We start from the raw sequence: 21,539 nt of genomic DNA, 5'->3' as shown, positions 1-21,539 counted from the left end.
GTGAGAGATTGGTTGGAATGGAGTTTGGGCAAGTCAGTTCTGAGAGAAAAGCTACTGACCTGGACATGACTCTCATAATTATTAGGAACGGAAACAAAGGATATTTAACCTAAGTGCATTTAAGCAATCTCAACCTATTAAAAAGTAATAGTTTATTTCCTTTTGTAAAGAATCCCCTTGATAAAACATCTTAGTTTTGTTCATCATATAACTCTTGTTGCAAACGCTTCACTGGCAACCCATTTCCAGAGAAAATTCAAAGTGCTCCTTTTGACCTTTAAAGCCCTATAAGGCTCAGGACCAGAAAATCTGAAAGCCCATATCTTCCCATATGAGCCTGCCTAAGTCTTATGATAATTGCGGGAGGGCTTTCTCTCCATCCCACCACTTTGTTAGGCTCATCTGGTAGGACATGGGAGAGAGCCTTCTTGGTGGCAGCTCCTCAGCTAGGGAACTCCCTCCCAAGGCACACTTGGTTGACCCCATCTCTGTTTTTTTAATAGGAATCAAACATCTTTCAATTTAAACAGGCCTTCAGCCTTTAATCGGTTGGGTGTGCAGTGCGTGTCCTGTTGTTTATATGTAATATGTATTCAATGTGTTTCCTAATTTATTAAAATTAATGTTGTAACTTGATTGTTTAATAATGCTTTCTAAACTTCTGTAGTATATACTGTTTTAGCTATTTTCTTTGAACTTATATGGTATGCCACTTTGGGTCCCTTCCTAAGAGGAAGAAAGAATATAAATAAATAAATAAATACTGGTGGTATCAATCCATGCCCATATTATAGGAGGAAAGCTATTGAAGCTGTAGGTCAGTAGGTCAAGGTTTGTGGAGCAGGGGAGTTCCACTGATCAGAGTCCCAAAATTATACTAAGGGAAGCAGACAGGACAAGCTACATTGTTTTTTTCCACATTTGGTGAAAGCAGCTGGCAAACTCACTTGATTTTTCTACAGCCCCCTCTCCTGTGGTCCATACACTGGGGCTTGCCCAGTTAGCCAAGAAGATTATCACCTAGATTCTAAGGTCCAGCAAATTCTGAAGCATCCTCAGCCTCAGCTGAAGCAAAATAATTGAAACTACAGGAGAGGAGAGTTTGACTGAACTTCAGAAGGAACTTCTTAACAGTAAGAGCAGTTTGGCAATGGAAGCAATTGCCTAGAGAGCAATTGCTGGGGATGCTTTAGCAGGAAATCCTCACTGAGCAGCGGGCTGGATTAGATAGCCCATGATAGCCCTTCTAATTCTATGACTGTGTTTCTTGCGCCTGGTGAAAGAGTAAGAGTAGATAGCTGCCATCTTCCTCATTCACAAATTATAGAGCAGGAAGGGGCCTCATGGGGCACCGGGTCCAACCGACCATTCAGTGTAGAATCTCCAGCTAGATAGCATCCCCAGCAGGTAGCTGTCCAGCCTCTTTCTGAAGACATCTAGAGAAGGGGACCTCTCTGTGGAATATTAGAGATTTAACTTCCTTGCCAAGTGAAGGAGTGTATTTCTACCACAACACAACGGATTCATGAGCAAATGCAGTAAGAGCCCACTTAATGTGAGGGATACATTCCAGAACTGTTTGTGTATAACAAGAATGGTGGGTAATCAGAAATGTTTTTTTTAACCTTAGATAAACAACGTAGGCATTGTGGCAGCCTAAAACAGTCAGTTTTGATCTTTTGATATATCATCAGAAAAAGAAATGCCTTCCCTAAGGCATATTTGGATTGCCAGCACTATCATTCTGATGTTTTGGGCTCATTATTAACAACACAAGCACTTTACCCGCAGAAGTGACTAATGGGAAGGTAGCATACAGCAAATCAATATGGAACAGCAGGCAAATGTGACTAATGGGTGGGTAGTGTACAGCCAATCAATGTTGAACATAAGATAGTAGGAGCAGCTATCTCCACCCCCCACCCTGCAGTGATTGCAGGTCATTTTCTTACATTAAAGAGTTTCAGTCTCAATACATATACTGTTGTCCCTTCGTATCCACAGGGAATCCATTCCAGACTCCCTCCACCTCACAGATAACAAAAAATATGGAACCTCAAGTCCTATTGTTTGCTATAGAAGTGCAACATGCATACAGTCACTTGCTTCCATTTAAAACAAAGGGGCTTGCTGTTCGCGGAAGCTCAAACCTGCAGATGGCCAGGCCACAGATAAGAAGAGCCCACTGTAATTAGCAGGCCATGCTGTTTACTGTTGTGTACTGGAAAAACCATGAAACTGTTTCAGTACTTCATGTCACTAACCAACTGTTAAGATGATCTGTCTGCCGGTTTAATGGCCTTAAGGTTTGCATAAGAGCCTTTAATGGAGGACTGTCAGTACCTGTCTGAAATTGTAAGTATGTAAGAGCTAATGCATCATTCATAAATACGCAGGATGGGCAAAATGACATCTAACCTGTTTTTCCAAGTTCCTCAGCAAAGTATGGATCATTCCAATCAACATCAGATGGGCATTCATCTTCAGTCAGTGTCTCTTCAGCATCAGCCTGTAACAAATATTAAAAACAACATCAAATACCAAAACGAATATTTATCATAACAAATGTGAATAAAAAAATGCCAAGTACTCATCTCTAGGCACTAACTTATAACATAGGAAAAAAGTGATTTAAAACAACCACTAGTATGGCCAATGATAAAGAGTTCTGACTGCTGTAGTCCAAGACATCTGGAGATCCATAGATTTGTCTCCCCATTTTATATTATACTACCTGCTGGCTTTACTCCTATATAGAAGTGGTGACTTCCTTTCCATGAGCAAGTAAATATTTCTCATCTTACCCTATACCTTACAGAAGTGTAATGAAGACAAAGGGTAGACAGTAGCAGCTACAATGCTGTGAATTTCCTTGGAGGAACAACAGGTTATGAATGTTATAAACCAAATTAATAATACTAAGGAGCAATTTATAATCAAAGAATTTGTAATATAGACATGAAACCTGGAGGTATGACAGCAGGATTTGGGGCAAGGGTTGCATTTTCAAAGAGCTGCAGATCCAATGAATAGCATGACCTAACAGAAATTCACTATTATGTCTGCTGGATCAAAAATTCCAAAATAATGTGTACTTTGAAACATAGCTGTGTGTTCTGTGAGTTCCTTGGCTGACATCCATATGGAGTCAACACTCTCTCAGAGCATAAAGCCAATCTTAAAATTAAGAAATATCTGGCACCTCTAATTGTTGATTTTACAGAAACAATGGAGAAAGTCCATCACAGAGACACTCATCAATTTTCCAAAGGGATCTCAAAAGTGTATTTCTTTGAAGACTTTCCCAGTGTTAAGAAAAGATATGCTGCTAAAATTCTGCAGGCAAAATTTGCTCATTACATAAGACTTTTGGAGAAAACTATCATTTTCATACAAGGCTTGGCAGCTCAGTTCAGACATGATGATATTTTAGCAACAAGAATGACCATTTCCTTTAGCAATGCAAAACTTATCAAAGAAACAGGATCAAAGACAATTTTTCTGGATAGCTTAATACATTCATCCCTCACCCCACCCTTAATCACAACTTGTTTTTCATTCACTTGGCTACCAAAGTAAGATTAAAAGTACTCAGGTCTGTTATAACTTAGTATTATCTTGTGATCAATCACTTCACTACTCTCAGTTTCTGTAAATGCACTTTAAAAATAACATTTCCAAGATGAAAAGTGCACAGGTTTTCCAATTATGTTCCCGAGAGTTCAGCATCCCTTAGTCTGCTTAGTGAAAAGACTAGTAACTGCAGCAAACTTTCCACACACCAAGACTATCCGCACACCAAGGCTTGCATGAAAAGCTCTTTTCCAAGCGCACCTTCTGATTGAAGTTTGAAGAGTGGCAACCCATAAACTGCCTGGCAATTTTCTTTCTGTGAGAGGTTCCCCTGCAATGTTCATTGTGTTTTTTCAAAACCAGATATATATATACAGGACAAAACTTGAAAAAGTAATTTTCAAGTTTTGTCCTGTAATATAATGCAAGGCTCCTTGGCAAATTAGTCACCTTGGAAAAAGATTCTCTGATAACAGAAAATCTGAGTGTGTGTGATTCAAACCAAACATTACCTTCTGTTTTTTCTTTAGTTTCTTCTTCTCTTTCTTTTTTTCTAGAAATTGTTCCCAGGGAGTCAGTTTATCCTTCCCTTCTAATTTGTTTCTCACCATTTCTTCAGCACTTTCTTTTAGTCCTGCAGCCAACCAGAACAATGTGTAGAAAACAGATTAGATCTTGAATTAAGACTTATATTCAGACATCTGAAGGATCCTACTAACAGATCAAGGCAAAAAACTGGTGACTGAGAGATTACACCGAGATTCACCAAGCTGCTCTCAAGGGACTCACAGAGAGTAATGCTGAAAAGTAATCTTGTCTTTTTGATTTATTGCCTTGAGATTATGCTGGATCATTTGATAAATTAGAAACAGGAGGCTAGAATGGGACATTCAAAGCTTCAATAATAATGTGGTGATATTTTAGGCTACTAACAAACCATTCTAAAAATGGCTAGAACTAAAATAAAAGTGTAAAATTAATACAATCAACTGATATTTAGTTAAATTTATCAAATTGTCTCTTATACTAGTTTATATCAGCAACTATAGGAACTGAAAAAATCAAAAGAACATGACGTTACTATTCTCCACCTCTGCTTACTCTCAGAAGAAGTTGAAATCAAACCATTGACTTAGGTTTTCATCTCCCTGATAACCTTTTGTCATGTTTGCATGTTAGGAGTAACCTTAGCATTTCCAGACCTGTCAACAGGTGGAAAAAGCTGGGTATCATGCTAATATGTGGTTGAAAGACACATCCTTTGTTTCCATAGTAAATGACAACTTCATAAGGCCAAGTAGGAAAAACACATTCTGTGGAGTAGTATACTAGCTCATCCAAGCCTCTACAGTCACAAAGCACTGGGAAGGACCACGAAGCAATTTCTTTTAAAAGAAATCAAGTCACCTGTTACATGGTTTGTAGTATTCTGCATACAATGTGGTGTGAGAGCTGCAGCTGGCGCAGGGAATTTTGGTGAGATATAGTAATTAATGTATACTTTTACACTTATTCTCTCTTCCTCTTTCTCATGCACAAAATGGCTTGGTTCAGAGGTAACGCCATAGCATGGTTTGGTGTTGTGAGAACAAACCTGCTGAGAAGCTAGTTCTTCTCCTCACCTACTCTTGACCAATTACTTATTTCACTTTTAATGGAAACCAAAGTTGAGCATTGATAAATTGTGGTTCGCAACAGCTCTCCGAATGGTCATATCTCTTTAAACATAATTTGTTCTGAATGGACTTACTGTGAGTAAGACCTTCACTGAGACCACCTAAGAAAATGTCATTACACATCACAATTTCTGTTATCAAATAAATAAAATAAATAAATATTACATTAAAGTTTTAAATTATGAACAGTTATCTTCTTCTGCTTACAGACAATCCAGCAGACAGGCTAGCATGATGAGATGGTTTCAACATAACTTCAGTCTGTAGTAAAAACACCCAAGTTACTGCAAGTAAAAGAACTGGATGGCTGACAGTAGGACCACAAAAAATAAATATACTTTTGACATATTATATGGTGATGGCTACTTTGCAGAGTTTTCCTGAAGAGTAATGTTAGGTGTTGAAGCAGATCATTCCACAGCAGGGGGAACCCTAAAACAGTTGGAGGATCCAACTGCTCAGAAAATGAAATCAGCTATTCCATCTGGAAAAAGAAGGACTTGGATGTAGCATGGCCTTTCTTAAAACCAGAAAGGGATTGAATTTCTGCTACAGCTTAGAATGTCTTAGAAACTGCTGCCCAAACCATTCCTCAAGAATGAAAGTGATTGTCTTAAGTGGCCACAATATACAAAGCTTAAGGGGAATAAATGAACTGTTCAGAGCAAACAACATATGGCTAGAAGCTGGAGAATGTACTGTATGCCTTTGCTCACACATACACATCCCTTTATTCAAGTGTAAAGGAATTCAAATTTGTAAGGTCAGTAGAACTACTATAGAAAATGAATAACTGCTGTTTTCCACATGGCCATGGTCTTGGAAGTCATCATAAGTAAGAATTTACTACCTTACATGGAGCCAGACTTCACACAGAAGCTGCTTTTAATAGTTCCCTCATAGTGAATTGCTTTCACAATGTTTATTCAAATCTATGTGTACCAACTTGCCATGAGGGGAGCATGTGCTGTCCTCTATCATGGCAAACTTTTGTTTGTGAGTCTGCAGAGGCACAGATCCCCATTTCAAGCCATCTAATAACAATGGATGAATATAGAAGCAGCTGCCTTGTGGCAGCTACAACGTATCTACATATGACTTTTTTTTCAGGCTGTACCAGATTAGAAGTGTAGTCAGATAAGTAAAATCAGGTGTGCCCATAGCATTCTGCTCTCTCCTCCTGCAGAGGTAAGGGTGAGGTGGGCATAGGGTGGGTGTGGAGAGAAGAATGGAAAGGAGGAAGAGAAAGCAAGGAACTGCATTTGTGCATGGTGACATTCTGAAGTTGCTATGTGCTAATGGGGCAAGCTGTTGTCAAAAATGGCCTTGGCTACATTTATGGCAGCAACACCAACAAAACACCTTGGTAACTTTAGAATGAACCATACCCTATGAGGAATGACTTAGGGAGCTGGAGATATTTAGCTTGGAGAAGAGAAGGTTAAGAGGTGATATGATCGCCCTGTTTAAATATTTGAAAGGATGTCATATTGAGGAGGGAGCAAGCTTGTTTTCTGCTGCTCCAGAGAATAGGACCCGGAACAATAGATGCACTCTACAGGAAAAGCGATTCCACCTCAACATTAGGAGGAACTTCCTGACAGTAAGGGCTGTTTGACAGTGGAACACACTCCCTGGGAGTGTAGTGGAGTCTCTTTCCTTAGAGGTCTTTAAACAGAGGCTGGATGGTCATGTGTCAGGTATGCTTTCATTGAGAGTTGCTGCATGGCAGGGGGTTGGACCGGATGGCCCTTGCAGTCTCTTCCAACTCTATGATTCTATGACTCTCAAGTAAAAAACAGAGACATTTGCTGAACAACTCTCTGCCACTCATATTAAAGGTACAAAAGAATCTGTAGTTGGCAATCTCATTTTAATTGAGAAAAAGAGAGAGAACAATCCTCAAGGACTCTTCCTTGAGTCCTTGAGGATTGATACTGTTTCCCATGCATAAGTGTGGTTCAAACCTCAGCAAAAAAAAAATTTAAAAAATGAGCCAGCAAAAATGGAAAACTATACCTTGAACAAATATTTTAGCATCTTACAGTCTGACAACTTTAACGAAATTTGCATTACAGCATGGTTGATTTTAAGCTGTTGTGCATCCAAAAACACAGAAGGCATTAACCTACAGAATTGCTATTCCCAGTTAGAGTACACTCATTCGATTAATTACTGAACAGCAAGTCAACATTTTTCTATAAGTTACTGATTCAATGGGTCCACTCTAGTTGGGAATAGCAATCAGATTTAGGCCTTAACATTGCAAACAGTAAAAACCACAAAGAGCTTTGACTTTGGCACACTGATGGGGCCAGCCCCCTAGAAATGACTGCACAATATAAAAGCCATTTACCTGGAATCCACTTAATCTCCATTTCCATATCAGTTTCTTGATGCTTCTTTTCTTTTTCCTGGATGCTCTGAAGAAGTTCTCTGTATTTTGCAATCTGCTCTTCATCGTCCTTGGGGTGAGACTTATGTTTATCTGCTGTTTGTGTGACACCAACATCTTTAAAGGAAAAAAGAGAAACTTCTAGAAAGTGCTTATAAAAGTAAATGTATTTATCGAGACAGATGAAACAGGTAAGCAAAACTTAGAAGGGCTAGGGCATGTGTTAAATGTTAGGCTGAAGACATGCAACAAAGCCATTGTGTATTAAGGGCATGGGAGTAAAAACCATAGGAATTTGACTGGTTAGAGAGAGAGAAGTACATTGCCTGACCATATATTTACCTGTACCAAATCAGATTACTGGCTCCTCTAACCAGGGCCAGTGTGTTGCCTGGGGGAGCGTAACAACAGCACCCTCCTGCCTAATTCAAGCTACCCACTATGCAAGACTAGCCACTTTGGTCACCTGAGACAAATCAAATTTCACAGGCACCCTATTCTGGTAATAAATAATACATTAACTTCCCCAAACACCCTGAAAATATCAGATCCCATCTGATCTTGAAAGTTAAGCAAGATTAGGCCTGGTTAGTACTTGGAAAGAGACCTCCAGAATACCAGATGCTTTAAGAAGAAGCATTCACAGGAATGCAACAAATATTCCACTCTGAATATTCCTTGCCTAAGAAAATCCTATGAAATCCATGAGACCACCATAAGTTGATAGGTGTTTTAAAAGGCACAAACTTTGGTCCAGACCTGCATCTTCCCCAGTACTGTCAAGTCTAACTGGCAGTGGATCTCCCAGGTTTCTCAGCCCTAGAAGGAGATGCTGGGGATCAAACCTGCAGCCATGTGTTCTACTGCTGAGCTATAGCTCTCAATACTTAAAATGTAACTAAAATTTAAATAAAATTCAGTTTAACTTTTGGAGGATGGGGATCTGTATAAGCGCAGCTGACCAGGATGAGACAGATTGTCTGCTCTTTTATATGTAACACCTCTTTAATAACTATGCTGAAGAGAGTAAGAAGTACAGAACATTCTTTCCATCTGATCACACATTTTACATTTTTATTCAAACAGCTGAAATTCATTTCTCCCCCTGTTTGTGCTTAGTACCACAATAAACAGACTGGCTAGAATTCTGTCGTGTACTCCAGAACTCAATGAATAAAACATCAGGAACATGTTAAAAAAGACTGTGCATTTCTATTAAAAGTGTATTTTTGAAAACATAATTAAATTCAAGAACTTTCCAGGTTCAAAATATACCAGCAAGACTCCGGTCTGGTCACACATCTTAAACCATGTTTCTCAACTCCAGTTACCAGGGCACTTTTCATGTGGTTTGTGAGACCAAAATGAAAATATAGGAACATTCAGATTTCTTCCAAAGCATTATTATAACAATGCTAAATCAATGCTTCCTTCTCTATGCTGATGCAGATGTAAGAAATACATGGGATAAAGGAGAAGCAGAGGGGAGGCTATGGAGAGTGAAGGGTGGGGATACAACTGAATGTTGGCAAAACAAAAAGTCCCACTGGCAAAGTAACATTAGATTGCTGCAGCTTGCCATTGCATAGACAGGGATTGCAGTAAGGATGAAGGGGTCTCTGCTGGCACAGCAAAGTTCTGGATACTTCACTTTCCTGAGTGGCACAAAAAGTCAAACCACTAGCACTATGGTTGATGGTGTGAGCAGTTAGCACCTATGATTTCTTAAAGAATCACAGAGGGCCATCCAGTCAAAGTCCTTGACATGCAGGAATGTATAATCAAAGCCACCATCGATTAGATGGCCATCCAGCATCTGTTTAAAAACCTCCAAAGAAGGAGACTCCACCACACTATGAGGGAGTGTGTTAGAAGTTCCTCCTTATATTAACGTGTAACCTCTTTTCCTGTAGCTTGCATCCATTGTCCCGTATTCTAGTCTCTGGAACCGCAGAAAACAAGCTTGCTCCATCCTCAATATGACACCTCTCCAGATATTTAAATAGGGCAATCACATCGGCTGTTAACTACCTTTTTTCCAGGCTAAACATACACAGCTCCCTAAGTCAATCCTCATAGGGCATGGTTTCCAGACCTTTCACCATTTTGGTCGCCCCCTTCTGGACACGCTCCAGTTTGTTAACATCCCTTTTTCTGTCTAAGTGCAGTACAGTTGGCCCTTCATATACACAGATTTTTTATACACAGATTCAAGTATCCACGGTTTGAAAATGTTCAAAAAAAGTATAAATTTCAAATATCAAACCTTGATTTTCCATTTTTTATAAGGGACACCATTTTGCTATGTCATTATATTTAATGGGACTTGAGCAGCCACGGATTTTGTTATCCGCATGGGATCTTGGAACCAAACCCCAGCATATAACAAGGGTCCACTGTACTTTACATTTCTCCCTGTTCAAATTTATTTTGTTAGTTTTGGCTCAGCTTTCTAATCTATTAATGTCATTTTGAATGTTGATCCTCTCTGCTGGAGTGTTAGTCACTCCTCCTAATTTGGTATCATCTGCAAATTTGATAAGCATGCCTTCTATTCCTTCATCCAGTTCATTGATAAAGATGTTGAACAGCCCTGGACCCAGGACAGAACCCTGTGGCACCTCACTGGTCATGTCTCTCCAGGATAAAGAGGAGCCATCGCTGAGCATCCTTTGGGTTTGGCCAGTCAACCAATTACAAATCCACCAAACAGTTGCATTGTCTAGCCCACATTTTACAAGCTTGTTTGCAAGAATATCATGGCCAGATGGAAAGCAATCAGTTTAGAAGTTCCACTAGGATTTCAACAACTTCCACGCTGTCATCATCCTGAGCATGGAACGATCCACAAAACAAATTCTTTTTCTTGACACCGCTTTGCACCTGCACAATACACCATGCTCTATTGAAACCCACAGATCGCTATACATAATTACATATTTCCAGTCTCCACCCAGAGCACACTATCAAATCTACTGTGTACAGCCAAGCTCTCTCATACAACTGCATCTGCTCAGAAGAAGACTCAAAACTCTTGAATTTACTACAGGCATTTCTCAGACTATAATACCCACCGAAGGAGATAAAGAAACAAATTGACAAGGGAAGGGTTACCTACAATCCCCAGGTGAGACCTCTCAAGTGCATCATCAAAGAGATAGCTACACCCTGTTCTGGAAACACAGCCCTCTCACAAACTCTGGGAGGCAGGCCTTTATTGGCCTAAAGACATCCTCCAAATCAACTACTCACTTACAACTGGATACTTAACATGGATACTGTATATAACATACAGATATATGACTGTTTCCACAAACCCAGATGCCGCTAACTATGTCCCCACATCAACTTGGGGAGCAATATTACACAGGCCAATAACATTACTCACAACAACAGCATACATTTACTTGCTCTTCCTCCAATGTAATATATGCCATCCTATTCCAGCAATATCCCTCTACACTCTACATCAGATAAACAGGACAGTTCCTCCTCAAGAGTATTGGTGGATTCAAATCTGACATTAGAAATGGTACTGCACAAAAAATAGCTGCAGAACATTTCAAACTTCCTGGATACATAGTAAGGGATATACGGGTTGTGGTCCTTGAGCAAAGCAATTACAAGGGAAGACTAGAAGGAGAAACTGCTGAATTGAGTTATGGTCACAAATTCCAATACATTAGCAGAGATATGAACAAAGACAGTGGCTTCACGGCACACAATGTATAGTAATACAGTGGGTCCTTGGAATCTACTGGAGGTTTGGTTCTGGGACCCCATGTAGATACCAAAATCCACGGAAGCTCAAATCCCATTACGTACAATAATAAAATGGGGTCCCATCTATAAAATGACAAAATTAAGGTTTGTTTATTGGGATTTATGTTTTTGGAGATTCTTTTCAAGATGTGGATGGTTGAATCCATGGAAAAATAATCTGTGGATACAGAGGGCTGACTGTACAAGAGTCTTTTCTACTTACACATGTAACAAAATGAATCTTTTCAGAGGGAGTTTTGAACCCCCGGAAACTGACTTTTCATAAGCTGATTTATTGCTTTCACACATCAGAACTAACTGTTGGAAAGACCTGTATCACCTTGCCCACTCCTCCTAAAACTTAGGGCAGGGAACATGACTTGCCTCTTTCTGGATCCTATGACATTCAGTTTCACTCTCACAACTGTATAAATATGCTTTATAATCGAGACCTTAATACCATTCGGTATTGAATATGAAGAGGTGGGTTTATATCCAGAAAAGTTTATGCAAAAATAAAAACTAGTTAGTCTTAAAGGTGCTACCACATTTCTTGCTTTTTCTTTCTTTCTCTCCCCTTTCCTTCCTTCTTTTTGAATGAACAATCTGATACAATGGGGCTGTGGCATCTGTCTACAAACTGTGTGCCTGTGACATTTGTCATCTGTCGCTATTTAATTTTTGTCTTTGACAGTCAGATGGTGCTGCATTTTATTTTGTCAACTTTCCTAGTATCCTACCATTTGGTACATACATTATCATGGTTTTCTTATTGTTTTGTTTTTTGTACCAAATTGTAGATTACTTGGCCAAGTCCCAAAATGAAAAAAGAACCTATAGACACACTCACTTAATCTGAGCATAACATAAATGTGAAATGTTAACAAAATGGATCTTGCTTTTAATTAAAACCCTAAATAGAAACATGGAGATTGCTGCTCAAGAAATCAGATTAGGAACATTTTGAATCACTGAACTATGGTTCATCCCCTCCCATTAATTATGAGGACTGATATGATTTGCTGGAAACACTGCAGAGCTATGCACCATTATGTTCATCTGTTCATATTAGATGAATATTTCAAATCATATTAACTGTCAGTGTGTGTACACATCTGAAGCCTGTCTTAGAAACTACTAGTATTAGAAATAATTGTGCCTAATTCACTTATTTTATGTTCTGTCAAATTGATACTGGGTATCCTCACTAACAAAAGACAAACAAAAATCAAGAAGCAGAAGAACAAATATGACAACAAAGAGAACAGTTATTTTGGACACATCAAAGAGGAATTATTGGAGATAAAGTGAAAGCAGTCATTACGCATATACAGTTGCTCTCCACATTTGTAGCTTTGACTTTTGTGGCTTTGATTATTCATGGATTTGTTTACTATGTTCTCCCTAGGAATCTCTAGGTCCTCCAGCGTGACACTCTTGTCAACTTCTGCCAAAAGTCACATTGGAGAGGGTTTTAAATTTTTTTTTCATTTGCAATTTTTCCACATTCATGGGAGTCTTTGGTTGGAGTTTGTCACTTGATGCCATCCTTGTCTGTTGTTCTCCTGGTGGAAGACTGTTTGGGAAGCATCTTTTTATTAATGCCAAAATCTGTCAATGACCTCCTTTCCCACTACGGTTCTGCTAGGACTTCCAGTGTGATAGTTCTGTTCTGTTTTACTGCTGATTCTGGGTGGTCGGTGAGCATGCTTTGGGTGTGGTTTGGTGTCCCAGTGATCAGGTGAGAAGGATAAGGGGTAGAAATTTAAATCTGATTTCCTTTCAACTGGCAAAGTAACTGAGAACCTTTCAAATTTATTTTTTTCTACAGACACACACTGAGTCTTGTCAGAGAAGCAGAGAAAGCAAAACTTTGCTCCCTGTCCCACACACCCTTTGCAGTTGAGTATAGTTTAAAAAAGCATTTGGAAGATGAAGGCCAGCAACTAGTTTAGTCTGATCTTCCTGAATCAGAAAGCTATTCCTGAGCAATAAGAGGGAAAAAAAAACTTCAGATTTATCATCACAATATAGATTTGGGACTGTTTTTGCTTTTGGTCATAAGTACAGCAAGCTCTGAAACCTTATAAGTAAATACACTGCTGATAACCTCAACTTCTCCTTGTTTTGTATTGGAGTTGTATAAAAATTTAAACAACTGGAGAAGCAGTAAAGGAAAAGCTAAAAAGGCCAAAAATCTGTCCAGATGTAGTAGCCATTGCCTTTGTAATGGCTGCAGGGAACTTGAAAGCTCGTTGTATTTCTATTATTTTAATGATTGAATTGAATATTGAATTGAGCATGCATATTATATGTGATCACAGAAAACTGAAAATGAGAGCAATAGCATGAACAATCACCAGTTCTTAACAAACATATCCCAGGGTTGTCTGTCTTCTGCATATTTGTATTTTTTCCTTCTGCCTTTATATTGTCTTAAATTCTAAAAGAGATCACAATCCAAAATTAAACTGAAGCAATTCAGGTTCACTCATATTAACTGTTATGTAAATAATGCTCTACAGTCCAGATTCAAATTAATTTGCTTTGAGCCTTTGGAAAAACTGGAATGCTGCAGTTGTAGCTGGTGTTCTTGTTGTTCATGGAAATATTTCCTTCCCTTGGAAATTGGGTTCCTGAAATTGTGCAATTGTACAGAAATATAATACTCTGTGGTTGTAGAGATTCAACATTGCCAGTTGACGTGAGCACTTTTGGATAACGTTTGGTATGTGTTTTATGGGTTTGAGTTATTTGGCACTGTCGTGGTTGAAATAATATTAGCAACACAGACAGTGAAGGGATAGAAAGGTTTCTTGAAATCATTTCCATCTTTCCCTAGTTCTTCAGGGATAGCAAAGGTGGTTTAAATCTTATGTGGTGTATGAAAAGGTGGTTATATTAATTTTAGATTTAAAAAAGCCCCAAAAGTGCAGTAATAACCAAAATATGAAGTAAATTAAGTGATGGCCCTCTGTCAGCAGAATAAATTCCCTGTCTATTAGTGAAGGGACACAGAGGGCCAAGGACTTCATGGTGGGTCTCATCAGTGGACTTGGATCTTAACTTTTTCTTCTGTGAATGAAAGGGCAGTTTGCACTCACAGTAGGCTGCTTCTGAGTAAAAAATACTTTTTACTAACACTATAGTGGACCTTGGGCAAGTCAAATTTTCTCAGCCTCAGAGGATGGCATTGGCAAAACCTCTATGAAGAAACTTGCCAAGAAAACTCTGTGACAGGATCATCTTAAGGTCACCATAAGTCAAAAATGACTTGAAGGCACACAACAAAAACAGCTGTAGTAAAACAAGAGTTTAGGTGTTTTTATTTTAAGTCTCTCTTCTCTTCTTTAATAAAAATTATCTTCTAGCAGGGAAACAAAATATTCAGGCCAATGAGTATCTATAGCCAAGTAGGGAACAGAACTCTGGTCTTGAGTCACAGTCCAGCACTCAAACCACTACACCATCCCAGCTCTCAGACTACTGTTTAATTCTCAACCTCCATTAAAAGGAAGAACCTTGGAGAAAAAGTGAACTTGAAAACCTTTTGTTAAAATTGCATTTAAATATTAGACTCTTTACACAGAATCTTTTCAGAGGTCAGAAGTACCTTGTTGATGTTTCCCCTCCTCGGCCTCTTCGTCCTCCTCACTTGAGGAAGCCAGGTAAGCCTGGAAGTCCATGTCCAGAAGTTCATCTTTTTTAAAAGTTCTGCTCAGGGAAGTCACTCTTTCATGATCTGTTTCGTCCCATGTGATGTCTACCTTAAGGCCAAAATACACATATTATACATCTAACCATTCAGACACACATATTTAACATCATACATAAATACGTCTATTCTTATTTGGTGTGTTTTGGATCCAACAAAAAACCCAAAGCCAATTGTGATTTTGGGCCATAAAGGACTCCTGTCTTAGAATCTGGAGCCATAATTTGCATCTGTCAGTTGTTCTTTTTGCTGGGACTTTAGAGCAGTCCAATCTTCCAGCATCTTCAGTCTTACAATTTCAGGTGCTAAGCCTTTCGTGCTTGAGCAGCTAGGACTAAAGAGGTTTGCCCCATTTGATTTGTTAAGGTGTGTCTGCTGGAAGACAGCAAGTTTCTGCTGGAATATAGCAGCAGTTGAATGGGTGACAGGAGAAGACTGTCAGCAAGCATGTGTCTACTTCCACATTCTTCATTTATATTTTTCCCCTACCTCAGGGCTTGCTGAAACTTCTGAATATTTTAGCTACCATTGGAAAAGTATTGCAATCAGAGTTGGGAAGCCTGTCGAAGAAGATAGTTGTGGTCTTTGGAGAGGATAGGAAGCAAGACACTAGGACATCACACTAAATGACCAGAAAGCACTTCCCATTGCATCTACAATTTACTGAGTCTTCCCCAAACCTTAGCCACATTTATTCAACCATTTCATTTCAAAAGTGTGGTTTGGAAGCAGGCTTTCATTTTAAAACCAAAGTTCAGATACTCATAATGCCAGTCTAGAAGTGCATTACACATTAACAGTATAATCCTCCATGTCTTTACTCAGAAGAAAACAGTCAGTTCAGTATTACCTATTCTCAAGGGAGTGCGTACTAGACTGCAACCTCAGTCAATAAACCCTTGCCAGAGTTACACACAATCCTGTATTTTACATTTCAAAGCAATCTTATGCAATTCTATCATTCTGAGTCACTCATTTAAGAATGTTTTTAAATCCGTGGAAGGATTACAAAGTATTTTTTTAATGCCTTAATACTCTCTTTAGACATTTCGTAAAAATTATTGAGAAGTGAAATAAAAGTTTTGTGAACTATTTATTAAATCAGTTTTCAAGACTTTTGCCTGTGTTTTCAATATTATACAACACAAATGATGGATAATCCTACTTTGAATGCAGCTATACAACAATCCCAACAGAAATATATTCCACAACAACATAGTCATAAAAATGAAAAACGTCTAGCTGAGAATCTTTTGTTACACACAAATGAGAAGACATTTTCAGGGGAACCGCACAATCTTCTCTTTCAAGGGCTGGTATTGTGTAGCAGCTAAAAGATGTGAATTAAAGTTCTATACATGTTTGCATTATGCTCAGTGAGGATTACTAACAAGTAAACAGGAACAAGACTATAGCCTGCATTAGAAACTGAAAAATCCCATGTGTGAAGCTGGTATAAGCCATGAATTCACAAGATGGTCTTAGACAAGCTCCATCTCTTGCTCTCAAGTATCCTGCTCTTTCTGTATTATAAAGATAATAATAAACAGCTATCTTTCAAAGTTATTATGAGCTTTACAACTATATAATGTACAAAACATGCTAGCATAAATAGTATCAAATGGAACATAAATACTACATATCATCTAGAGCAGCGGTCCCCAAACTGTGCCCTTTAAGAGATTTTGGACTTCAGCTCCCAGAAACCTCAGCGATGTTGGCCAATAGTCTGGGGGTCTTGGAGCTGAAATCCAAAACCCCTTAAAAAGAACAGTTTGGGGGCCACTGATCTAGAGCACAGAAGCAGCTTGTGATAAATAACCATCTGCTTTTAATTAATTATTTTCTAATACTTTATGTTGGATTTACTCAATGTGAGTTTTAAAAAGACAACATAATTCCTCTTATGGTATTACCATAACTATTGAGTTACTTTTATAGCCAGAAGGAGGTTGCCTCCCGAAATGATGCAGGATAAATATTGCACAATTCAAGCACTGATTCATGCTGTGAACTCTGTTGTGGGCGTTAAGGCAGTTATGGGCTGGATAGGTGGAAAGCATGTGGGGACTACAGGCCACTGCCTTGTAGCATTCAGATGGGAAGGGGGCGAAGGTGGGGGCATTTACTTTTGAGAAACAAGGAAAAATTATTTTAAGTATTTTAATGGCAATAGTGACCAACTACTTCTTGCTGGCATTGAGTCGGGGCTGGTCAAGTGCAGCCCTCCAGATATAGTTGGGGCTGAAACCCCCACCAGGCACCTCCCATGGTGAAGGGCCATGGGAGGTGCAGTCCAACAATATCCATAGGCCAAAAGTAGCTCCCTCCTGCTGCCTTCAATCCTGAGATCAAGGTGGAAGGATGGGATACAAATGTCATGGTTAGTTTGCTTAGGATACACTTTTCAGCAAACATCATGTATTTCTTGTTTTTTTCCCCAGGTTGTTCTGCCTTTGCATACAGTTGCATACTCAAGAACAGCTTACAAAATTTAACCCAATACAACCTTTCTAATAACAATTCAATATACCAGTTGTACAATTTTTAAAAATACATGTATGTCTTTTTAAAGGACACCCTGAGATTTCTTTGTAATTAATGATAAGTTACAACAATATGCAAGGCAAACATCTTACAAGAAACTATAATTGACAGGGTTTTTAAAAACTCTTCGAAAAACTGTTTTCACCTAGTACAGTATTATGCTTTAGAGAAGCCAACGGAAGTCTCCATTACAAATTAAGCCTTCATGACATGGGATTAAGTTGTTTTGTTTTTAAAGGCAAGAATATATTAAACAGATATCTAGAAGATACGTTTCATGTCCAAATGTGTTTGGAGTAATATACAGATTTAACAGGCATTTTAAAAGCAGCTAGTACAAAAGCAAAACAATGATACAAAAAGACTTTTAGAGTTCTTTTATCTTTTGCCAACACTGCCAAATGCACACCCAGGACGTATGTCATGAGGTTATGAACTCACTGAAATCCAAGCACAAGTCACCCAACACTATAATGGACTGGGAGTGCACTTCTGCTTTTTGACAACTGCATCTATACAAATGGATTGTTTTCCTCTTCTATCTACACTGCAATCACTGTTGTATTTACACAATTTACAAATTAAGAATGCACAAAAGTAAACAAGTCCCAAAGGGCTACAAAAACATTGTTAAGATACCTTTGATGTTGCCACAGCAGCAGATGTGAAGTACTTTGGTTTATAAGCAGCTCCGTCCACTTCTGAGGCCACGTCCTTTGGCTCATAATCAAATGTCACATCATCTGGAATAAATCTTAAAAACCAAAGGGAAATGATTTATTATTGAAACAGATATCACAAAGCTTCAAAGGAACACAACTGATAGGTCCAGCTTCTCTCTAATTAGTATTAGCTGTGAGGGGGAAAAATTGCTGTTTAGCCTAGGGCTAAAGACAAATGGGGAGTGACTTGGAAAAAATTGTTACCCTTTGCTCTGTACAGGGAATGTTCTGCCAGCACCAATGGATTTCCAATGAAAAAAGGATGGAGTTCTTCTTATCATTATTGCTTTTGCTAGGGAACCTGGGGACAACCTTGACCAGTTGTAATTAACACAAGGTCTTAGAGAGCAGAAAGCCAGTGAAAAGGGAAGGGCCATAAACTCAGTGGCAGATCTAACTGCATGAATGGAAATCTGCTTGCATGATATTGGATATAGCTCATGGTCCCTTGCTTTGTGGTATCCCAGTGGTTGCCACTAGCTGAGTTTGACCTCATATTTCTGAAATCCCAGGGAACACTGAAAAATCTGACACACAGTAGCTCCACTATCTGTGGCTCTAAAGCAGGGCCTCTAATCTGAAAGTGCCATCCAATGTATGTTACTTTCAGATATGTTCACTTATAAGTCTGTTTCATCCAGACAGGATGGGGAATCTGGGTAGGGTTGGAGTGGGGAAAGTGTGGCCTTTCAGCTTTTGATGGATTCACCTCCTATCAACTTTAGCCAACATAGCGAATGGTAAAAGATAAAGGGAGTGACAATCCAACAGAGGGAGGCACTTAGTTGGCATACACTGCCCACCCCACTTCATATTATATGTGGGTATGAGTCATATGGAGCCAGTATGGTGTAGTGGTTTGAGCACTGGACTATGACTCTGGAGACCAGGATTCAAATCTTGGCACGCCATGGAAACCCACTGGGTGACCCTGGAAAAGTCACATTCTCTCAAGTCTCAGAGGATGGCAATGGGAAACCCCCTCTGAACAAATCTTGCCAAGAAAACGTTGTACAGTGCGCCCACGTTATAAGCGGGTGCGCTTTATGTGGCTTTCAGCATACGCTGAAAGCCGCACGGGGAGGAAGGGGCAGTGCATCCCATAGGGACGAATGGGGTGTGCGCCCATGGTGCGCGTGCCGCCACATGCACGAGCCCCATTCATTTAAATGGGGCTCGAGCATACGTGTTATTTGTTTTACACGGGGAGTCCGGAATGGATCCCCCGCATAAACAAAGGGCGCACTGTAAGAGGTTCACTTTGGGTCGTCATAAGTTGGAAAAAACTTGAAGATACACAACAGCAACAACAACATGTCATATAAATTATTTCGAACAAATACAGAACTACAAAAGATCTATTTTTCATAATTAGATAGCTTTAAAAGAGGAGTAAGAACTCACCCTTGTTTACTCCTCCCTCCAGTTAACTCAACTCTCAACTCCTACCTCCAGTTACCTACTAACCTTTAGGCTATGAGGCAACAGGAATCTAGGGAAAGAACACTGAACAACACTTGCACATCAACTTTTGCTTTAAAAATTATTCCCCTTTCCAGCATAGCATTTTCCTAAACAGACTTCAAATGTACTTTAAGTTCACATTTTATTATTATTATTATTATTATTTGAATAAACCCACACCTGGGGTGTGAGGGCTGCAAGCATCCCTCTAAATAATCCCGTTATTTCAGTATAAGCAAGGTAAGGTGAAACAGTCTTCAAATGCATGATTTATGCATTTGTTACATTTATATCACACCTTTCCACCAAGGTATATGTGATCCTCTTCCCCTTTACTGTCCCAACAGCCTTGTGAGCTAAATTTAGACTGAAGGAAAATGACTGGCCTAAAGAAGCTGAGTAAGTATCTGACCCTTGTCCTTTCAGTCCTAGTCCAATACCTTAACCAATATACAACACACTGGCTCTCACAGTGCTAAAAACATTAAAGTACACATTTGTATGCAAGCATGGTGTAGTGGTTTGGGTGTTGGGACTAGGACTCTAGAGACCAGGATTCGAATCCCCACTTGGCCTTTGAAACTTACTGGGTGGCCTTGGGCAACTCACACTTTGTTGGCCTCAGAGGAAAGCAACAGCAAACCCCCTCTGAGCAAACCTTGCAAAGAAAACCCCAGGATAGGTTCACCTTAGGGTTGCAATAAGTTGGAAATGACTTGAAGGCACACAACAACAAACACATTTAAAAAATAGAGTAGTAATGACAATATACTATACCTGAGGTCAACAAAAGAACAGCTGCTTTCAAATTCCAGTCCATCACACTCTTCATAGATCTTATTGGCTGTTTCGGGAGAGTCACATTCTACCACTGCATAGAAATATTTCAGTCGTTTGAACTGATAGTCTCTCAGTTTCTCCTTATAAAGGCTACAATAAAATAGGAAGAGTCAAGTACTGTTACAGAGACAAAAGAACAATTGAAGAAAAAAGTGCCATCTAATTCCAGTGATGTCTGCACGATATTGCAAGAACAGATATCAAAACAGATATCACTATGGACAAAATGGTAGACACTCTCCCCCTGATAATACAGGAATAAACTGAGAGCTTACATTGGGATGGGCAACCTTGGAGTGTTCAGATGTGTTAGATTGTAACTCCCATAGTACCGTACATGGACTACATCAGCTGGGACTTCTTGGAGTTAAAGGCCAAAACATCTAGAGAGCCAACTGTTTCCCTACCCCAAACCACCTTACATGGTACTTTCATACCTTAGACATCAGGTAGCATATCCCAACATTTAATGCATACCTCGCAGGCACAAAGACCCCAAAACCCAATTATGGATTTTCTAGATGGGAGCCACAGTTTCCAACATTCAAAGAATTACTTCAGTTACACCTAAGAGCCTACATGTATCCAGAGGGACTTTATTTTAAAATTCCCTTTAGTTTCCCAAGGCACCTTCCCATGTGGCATCAGGAGCTGGGCAAATGCAAGCTTGCAGTTATTGGAGGCACCAAACTATGACCAAATTATTTTAATTTTAGTTTGAGTTTACGGATCTCCTTATGAAACCAATGAGAATCTGTCCCACACAAAAGTGAAAATATCCTAAAAGACTAAAAGAGGTTTTCATAACAACAGTACTATGTTCAACATACTTGCTTTCCAGAACA

The 21,539-nt window shown here is 39.2% G+C and overlaps 1 protein-coding gene across 1 annotated transcript in view; it reads right to left on the bottom strand.

Moving 5' to 3' along the window:
- Positions 1-21,539, bottom strand: part of LOC149313520 (ESF1 homolog) — a 41,848-nt gene that overhangs the window by 11,527 nt on the left and 8,782 nt on the right. The window contains exons 6-11 of the mRNA XM_089519241.1: positions 20,632-20,784; positions 18,308-18,422; positions 15,020-15,173; positions 7,606-7,761; positions 4,086-4,207; positions 2,419-2,509 (exon numbers count right to left, since the gene is read on the bottom strand). Of these exons, the coding sequence (XP_089375367.1) occupies positions 2,419-2,509; positions 4,086-4,207; positions 7,606-7,761; positions 15,020-15,173; positions 18,308-18,422; positions 20,632-20,784 (791 nt within the window). The remainder of the gene's footprint in view (positions 1-2,418; positions 2,510-4,085; positions 4,208-7,605; positions 7,762-15,019; positions 15,174-18,307; positions 18,423-20,631; positions 20,785-21,539) is intronic.

This window comes from Sceloporus occidentalis, unplaced genomic scaffold (genome assembly GCF_023333645.1).
Source record: "Sceloporus occidentalis isolate IW3139 unplaced genomic scaffold, rSceOcc1.0.p SCAF_4, whole genome shotgun sequence".
In the NCBI taxonomy this organism is placed as follows: domain Eukaryota; kingdom Metazoa; phylum Chordata; class Lepidosauria; order Squamata; family Phrynosomatidae; genus Sceloporus; species Sceloporus occidentalis.
The sequence above is the reverse complement of the archived record's forward strand: the minus strand, read 5'-3'. Positions and strand labels throughout refer to the sequence as shown.